General features: G+C 39.4%; 1 protein-coding gene across 1 annotated transcript; it reads right to left on the bottom strand.

Moving 5' to 3' along the window:
* Window positions 1-2,432: 2,432 nt before the first annotated feature.
* Window positions 2,433-4,024, bottom strand: LOC138885504 (uncharacterized). Its single transcript, XM_070166458.1, has 3 exons — window positions 3,766-4,024; window positions 3,468-3,655; window positions 2,433-3,122 (listed from the first exon to the last, which is right to left on the bottom strand). The coding sequence occupies exons 1-3, from the start codon at window positions 4,022-4,024 to the stop codon at window positions 2,433-2,435; spliced, it is 1,137 nt and encodes a 378-aa protein (XP_070022559.1).
* Window positions 4,025-7,574: the final 3,550 nt, after the last annotated feature.

The following is a 7,574-nucleotide window of genomic DNA, read 5'->3' as shown; positions in this document are numbered from 1 at the left end:
ATTGAATTTTGAAGTCAAGAGCCCTAGTGCGGCCGTACTCCATTTTGTGCGGTCCGCACTAACCCTGCAGGGGCATTTTTTCTAGAATTTTCAGCTTAGTATAAATAGCTTCTTTTCCCATTTTTAAGGTATCAGATATTGTAATTAAGCAGCTATACTCGTGGGTTTGAGATTATTAGCTATTTTGGGCAATTTTATCTACTTTTCATCATTGAATCTTGTTATTTAGATTAGCAATTAATGAATGAGTTGTTCTTCATCTATTTCTTGCTTTCCTTCTTTAATTATGAGTAGCTAGACCCATAAGCTAGGGTTGTGGCTTAACCCAAATGTGGGTAATTGATGGGTATTGTATATTAGGGCTAAATTGACTATGAGTGTTTGATATTTGGGCCTATTTCATGGTTAATTTCTGAATTAGTGGTTGCAAACACTAGTTTATGTTTAGTTGACATGGGTTCTTCTTGAGAAAGAGAGCCTTAGTCTCCGAAATTGGTCCAACAAGGAATTGGGGCGTACTCAAGAGATTGATAGCCCCAATTAAAGGGTTAAACCTTGAGAGAGTAATACTTTACTTGAACCCTAATTGTTTGTGCAAATTTGCATACCCAATTGGTCTTGAGAAAGTCAACTCGGGCAAAATCACTCGAACCACCGAGAGGTGTAGAGTGGGTAAAATAGTGCAACGGTTATATCATACTCCCCAATCATGTCAATTGTGCCTTAGACTCAAGTACCTGTCAATTGACCACCTAGGCGAAAGTCACTACCCTAGTGCCTTTTAAATCATTTGAATAACCCGTAGCATTAACTCTTAGCTTAATCTAGTTGCATTTACCATTTGTAGTTTTATAATAGTAGAAGTAAAAAGAAAATCCCAAAATGATTAGAAGTGTAATTTGGAACACATACGCAATCCTAAACTAGATAGATACTTGATTCCAAATTCCAGCTCTCTGTGAAAATCGATCCCGACCCAAAATCGGGTAAAAGCTGCTCCAACCCTCTCTCGCTACATAATTAGTAGTGCAAAGTAGGCTGTGATCAGAAGCGGGAATTCATCTTTCGGACATGCATTGTTGAGATCCATAAAGTCAAGCCACACTCGAATCTGGCCATTTTTCTTCCTTACAGTGACAATACTTGAAACTCATGTTGGGTATTTAACTTCACGAATAAAGCCAGCTTCGATGAGTTTGTTAACTTCGATTTCAATCAAGGGAACCAAGTCTGGCCTAAAGCGCTTTTTAGCTTGTTTAACAGGGCAAGCACCATTCTTGACTGCAAGGTGATGGACTGCTACTTTCGGGTCCAAGCCAGGCATCTCTTTGTAACTCCAAGCAAAGATATTCATGAACTCCTTGAGTAACTCAATATAAGTGCTTTATTTATCACTTTCTAGTAAAGCAGTTAGGTAGGTGGGTTCTTCGTCGGTGCCAAGGTTAACTTCTTTTAAGGCATCAACTATCGTCTTCACCCCTTCTTCCAGTTCAGGTGGAGCATCTTTCGCATCTTCATCTTCTTGAGGGTCCCCATCGTTGAAGGATATGTGATAACATGGTGAAACATCCTCCAGGTCTGCATTATCCTCCACTGAATATGGAACACCATACTCGCCTTGTACAGTAACATGATATGAGGAACCCACACTTTCTTTATCTTTGTCACATTCCTTAGTGTGGACCATGATATATGGCTTTACCTTCAGTACTTCTTTACATGAAACCACAAGTTTTGTTTGTTGCCTCATTCTAGAAGGAACTAAACTTTGGAATTCCTTGGAGATCTTCTAGATTTTGGGCAAAGCGGGTGTCCTCATGCTTTGATAATTTCTCTGGAACTTATTCCCCTTCTTTAATGGACCGAACCTCTAAAACACGAAAGTCCTCACAGTTGATTTTCCAGTCGATCAAAGATTGAAGGCTTGTTAGAAGCAGCAGATTCATCTTCTATAATGATATGATTGTTGCTCGCTCTTCTTATGGAGATGCACACAGGTGACGATTGTTTGTATCCCAAACCTTCACGTGGTTGCCTCGTTGCAGCTTTTGATAGGAGCTTCCCTAACTTTGATAGCTCATTGGGATTGTATCCAGCTTTTGCAAATAGCCTGTAAGCATTAGGATCAAAACCTTCATCTGTTCGCTTTGTAAAGAGTGCCACATTCTGCAGATGATTTTGGGCCACAAACCCTGCAAGTGGCTTTGAGGACAACTTTACTGCCTCAATTCATTTTACCGAAAAAGTTAACTGCTTTAGCATGTTAGTTTAGAGATTAGATGATTCGCCTTCATCTTTCTTCCTATTAGGGATATATTGGAGCACAGGACTTATTTTCTTGCCATAAGATGCAATATTCCGTCTATAAGATTTATTCACGTTGGGTTGTACCTCCTCAGTAACAGCTTTGGCTCTACCAGCAGTCACCTTAGTCATTTAGTTATGGGGCCGTCATTCTTTCTTTTCATGACATTATCAGCTTTCAGCTCCTTCACAATGTAGTTCTTCAAGTAGAACATTGCATCGGCAAAGTGTGACTCAGCCTCGGTGAATGGCTTATCATCAGCAACTATCTTCTTCTCGACTTCACCCTCGTAGTATTTTAGACATTGATGGTAGGTAGATGGAACTACTTTATTCTCATGTATCCAAGGTCTCCCAAGCAAGATGTTGTATGAAGTCTTTGCATCGATCACATGCAGCCATGCACGTGATTGCATATATTTAATGGTGACTCCCAACCTGATCACACCTATGGCTCTTTTCCCCCCTTGGTTGAATCCTTGAATCATCACACAACCTTTTGAGAGTTCGTTCATGGGAATACCAAGTTCTTTCACAGTGCAAATTGGCAAGATGTTTACTGAGGATTCTCCATCAACCAAATTTTGATTTACCCTTTTATCGCGCATATAGACAACCAAGTATAATGGGTGGTTATGATGAGTATCATCAAGTAGAAGATTGTCATTCGTGAACGTAGTTTTTTCCTCACAAGCATTAACTTCTTGAGGAATGGACTCGACGAGCTTTTCTGAAGATGGTGTCAATGGTAGGTCATAACTCTTTTCTTCCTCTTTGTCAGCATGGCAACAAGAGGCATCAATGCTCTCATGGGAAATCTTCAAGCGGAACCAACTTGGTAAGAACTCCTCCAAGGTCACTGGATGTCATGGCTTTTGAGGATGGTTCACCTCCACTTTTGCTTTCTTCAAATGCTTAACTGGATTCTATCTCCTTGGTCTTTTCACCATCATTTTCCTAGTTGGTTGTTCTATTAATTCTTTTCGTGGCCTCCTTTTGTGGCACCTATTGCGAGTCACCAATGTCCAACCTTCATCATTATCATGGTGGTCTACTTCGACTTTGTTATTCTCTAGTAATTCTTCATCTTTGATTTCTTTTAAATTGCATAGCTCATCTAGAGTGAATGAGCCAAAGGTAATAGAGACTTGGTTCACACTTACCTTATCATCTTCAAGCATGATCTTCTTTTCATAGGCCAAGTCCATAACTTTGTCCTTGAAGACAAAGCACTTCTCTAGAGAGTGGCTTACAAGTCGGTGATATTTACAGTAATTTGGATCATTTGTTTTCCCAACTTCATTTAGTCGCTTCATCTTCGGAAGCTCAATAAGATTTAACTCGAGGAGTTCTTCAAAAATGGTTGGCACATCAGATCCAGATATGGGTACTCCTTCTCTTGCATTTCTTTTAGAGTCAACTTTACACTTGGCTTATCTTGAAAAGAAGTGGATTTCGTACTCTGCTTCTTGCTCACCTTCGTTGTGAACTTCAGAGGTGATGTGTTGACATTCATAGCTTCTTCGTTTTCAAATTTGGGTACAAACTTGCTCCATTTCCTAACTTCTTGCTTGTTGTTCCCTTTGAGAGGCTGATAGATAGGCAATCTTTCATTTCCAGGGGAGGCCATGCTCAACTCCATGTCATGGGCACGAGTTGCAAGTTCTTCAAATGTGCCAGGCTTGATACCTTGCAAGATGTAACATAGTCCCCAATGCATCCTTGGATGCGCATCTCTATTCCCGAAGCTTCACTAAGCCTGTCTTTGCAGTTGAGCTTTGCATTCTTCCAACGATTGATAAAGTCGATAATTGGTTCACCCTTTCGTTGATGAGTATTTGTAAGTTCTATCATACTCACAATACGTCTCGTGCTATAAAAGCGATTGAGGAATTCTTGCTATAGTTGATCCCAACTATCAACAGATCCAGCCTCGAGGTCTGTGTACCAATCAAAAGCATTTCCTTTTAATGAGCGGACAAACTGTTTGATGAGGTCATCTCCATAAGTCTCAGCATTGTTGCATGTCTCAACGAAGTGCGCCACATGTTGCTTTGGATTGCCTTTGCCATCAAACTGATGAAATTTTGGAGGTTGATAGCCAGCAGGCATCTTCAAGATATCGATCCTTGAAGTGTACGACTTTGCGTAGGTAAAGGAGGACTTGGAAGTGACTTCATATTTGTTTTTTATAGTCCCTTCAATGAACTCCTTTAGTTGATTAATTGGAATCCTTCCGAAGAGACTGGAATTTCCTTAGTGGATGCAACTTGTCGTGGGGGAGGATCAATCTCTTGAATTTCTGGGAGTTTGCCAGGTGCATGGGTGGATTCTTCTTCCATCAAGATTCTCACCCTGTCTGTTAGATCTTCAATTCTAGCATCTTGATTTTGCATTTATTTGGTCAAACCAGCGATTGTTTCCATCAAGTTTTCCAACAGCTCCTCCATAGATGAAGTGTTTGTCACCATGGCTTGCATGATTGTTGTGGACGATAGAGAGTAGCATGGATTGTCACACAGATTGATCCTTGATTGGCTCATGCTATGTGGTGGTAGTGGGGAGGATCCATCACTTGAAGCATCATAATCTTCCTTCACAGCAGAGTGCTTGGATCCGGAGAGGTCAAGCAGAGCAAGAGTTTTCTTGATCTTTTCAGCAACATCGCTTCCTCCTTCGGATGCGTTTGTGAAGGATCTTGCTCCTTTTGAGGATGAAGATCTGAAAATAGAGGTAGATACGGATGGCACTTGGGGTGCTTGTTGTCCTAACTAGCTTGGTTTGCTCCTCGTAACTAGTCCAAAGATTCCAAATTTAACTTCGAGTATATTTTTCATATCAACATAGAACCTAGAATTAGTAGCCTTGGTGGAAGTTGAACTGGAGTTGATTTTATTTGAGGCCATTTCAATGTTCTTGAATTTCGGTGATTGAAAAGTTGAGATGAGAGGTAGAGATTGTCCCACTGGGCGTGCCAAAATTTGTAGACAATAAATTTGCATCGAGAAAATAAAATCAAAACCAAAAATATTGCAACAATTGTAGTATTTGATTTCAAATAATATGAGTGTAAAATATCAATGAATTCTCTAATTCTTCTTCTTAATAGTAAATAAATTCAAGGGCCTTTGATCTTGATCTTGAATATGTAGTTGTTGCCACGAAAGATGATCTTGAATTCAATTAGCACGAACTTTGATTTGAACTCGTAGTCATTGAATGTTGATTTGTTCTTCGTTCTTGATCTTGTACTTGAACTTGATTGCTTGAAGCTTGAAACTTGTAGAGAAATTTGCGACATTTGATCCACGAGCTCTCTCTTGCTTCTTGTTATGACTTCTGGTGTCTTTTCTGGGTTATGAAGTCCCTATTTATAGTTGGGGGAGGGAAGAGTTATGATAAGAACAAACTCTTTCCGACCAATCAAATTGAAGTATGACAAGGCTTTGATTGGCCAGAACATGTCACTTGCACACGTGGCGCGGTTCCATTAGCCTTTTAATGTGACTTGGCATGCCTTGTCATTTTGACACATGGCATGATCCTATTGGCTCTCCCATTTGACTTGGCATGCCACGTCAGTTCACTTGTGGCACTAAACTGGGCCTCTAGGAAGATGATATCTTGGGGCTAATGAAGTGGGCTCATCATTTTAGCCCAATTATATTGGACTTATATAATTAATCTAATTATATTAGCTCATAATATTTATTTGGACTAGTATACTTAAAATATAGTCCAAATTATTTATTGAATTTAAATTCAATAAATTTTACATGTCTACAGGGTACTAGTCAATAAATATCGGGTATTATAGCTCGGATCGTATTTTATCCCAAATTGTCAAACTTCGACGAAACTTATTTTTTTTATTCGCTTACCCTCTCACCTTCATGAATTTGCTTATCACTTATTTGAAATAGCATAATACTTATAATCTCCAAATAATCTTGTCCTTGAACTGATGTCAGTTATCTTACGACAAATTCAATGTACAATACTACAGGGTGTAACATCATCAAAATATAATAATACCGGGCATAACATCATCATAATATTGCGGGGCATAACAGGTTTAGCAACTCATAATACTACTCAAGATTACAATATAGAAAGTCATAACCAACAATGCAAATAAGAAGAAGAAGATGAAAAACTCGTAGAAGAATTATCCATCTTGCTCCTTGTATGTTCTTGCCTCCCAAAGTATTGTCTAACCATTCAAATATGGCTTGAAGTTGTATTTATACCAAATAGGGTTGATTTGGGGCGTCCTTGATCTCCCTTAATTCAAAAAGGACACACTGAGTTACGTGCCAAAGTTGGTGCAACGTGCGACTTCTTGAACGCTCCCAGTTATTTCTTCTTTTTCTTTGTTCTTTCGGGTGCCAGGTCTAGTACTGACCTCCATACTTTGCTATTTTATTTATTTATTTTCTTATCCATTTCGCGCCTACTTTCACGCAATGCACCAATTGTGGCACGCTTCCAGCTCTTGCAACTCTATTTTTTTGCATCAAATCATCAAATTTTTGCCAACTTCCATCCAAATTCACTCCTACACATGATACACACATAATGAATATATTTCACATTTATAAACATGTGATTTCCCACAACTCACATACAAAATGATATGAAACTACACTAGAAAATGTGCATTTTTAGTCATTTATCAACTTCGAAGAGAAGTACCCTTCTGCTAACCCTCGCACATGAGATGTTGGTGTATATCCTTCTTACATCCGTCCTTCTAGTATCCCTATGGTGAAGGAAGACTGTCATTGTCATGATTTGAACATCATCGCTCATGACCTGGCAGAGCGAGTAACCTTACCCAAACAGGATTTTATGTAAGTTTACACGTATCCCTTCACTTTGGGTCCGTTCTCATTGAGCGGGGAGCTTGACTCTGTTATCATGGATTTTTGCATCCATTATGCATCCCTTACCAAGTATTCTTGGCACAGTTAAGTCCTTCTGTGTGGCGGATAGTTATTTGTCTTTGGAGTCTATGCTAGGATACCGGAAAAGAGTTATCCCTAAATCAGTTGATGAACCTTTATTCCCCCAAGATTTTCCATAGGGGAATGATAAATTTTAACAAATGTGGTCATCATGCTTTGCTAACCAACATGTATGATAACAACGACCGTGGATGGATGGAGTGATTCGTTGCACTTTCCACCAGGGACATTATCCCAGCCATGACTCCATTTTTTCCTGAATCATGGAACCGTACGCGTAAGTTCATCATATATCCTTCCTTC

The sequence above is a fragment of the Nicotiana sylvestris genome, chromosome 2, assembly GCF_000393655.2.
Source record: "Nicotiana sylvestris chromosome 2, ASM39365v2, whole genome shotgun sequence".
In the NCBI taxonomy this organism is placed as follows: domain Eukaryota; kingdom Viridiplantae; phylum Streptophyta; class Magnoliopsida; order Solanales; family Solanaceae; genus Nicotiana; species Nicotiana sylvestris.
This window is presented reverse-complemented; position numbering and strand designations above follow the sequence as displayed.

Excerpts from the sequence above, each read along its gene's own strand:
- LOC138885504 (XM_070166458.1), bottom strand. The coding sequence starts at position 4,024 with ATGCATTGGGGACTATGTTACATCTTGCAAGGTATCAAGCCTGGCACA. Across the intron at positions 3,656-3,765 it reads GAAGGTGAGCAAGAAGCAGA|AACTCCTCGAGTTAAATCTT; the intron begins GTACGAAATCCA and ends CCATTTTTGAAG. Across the intron at positions 3,123-3,467 it reads TCATGCTTGAAGATGATAAG|ATTTCCCATGAGAGCATTGA; the intron begins GTAAGTGTGAAC and ends TTCCGCTTGAAG.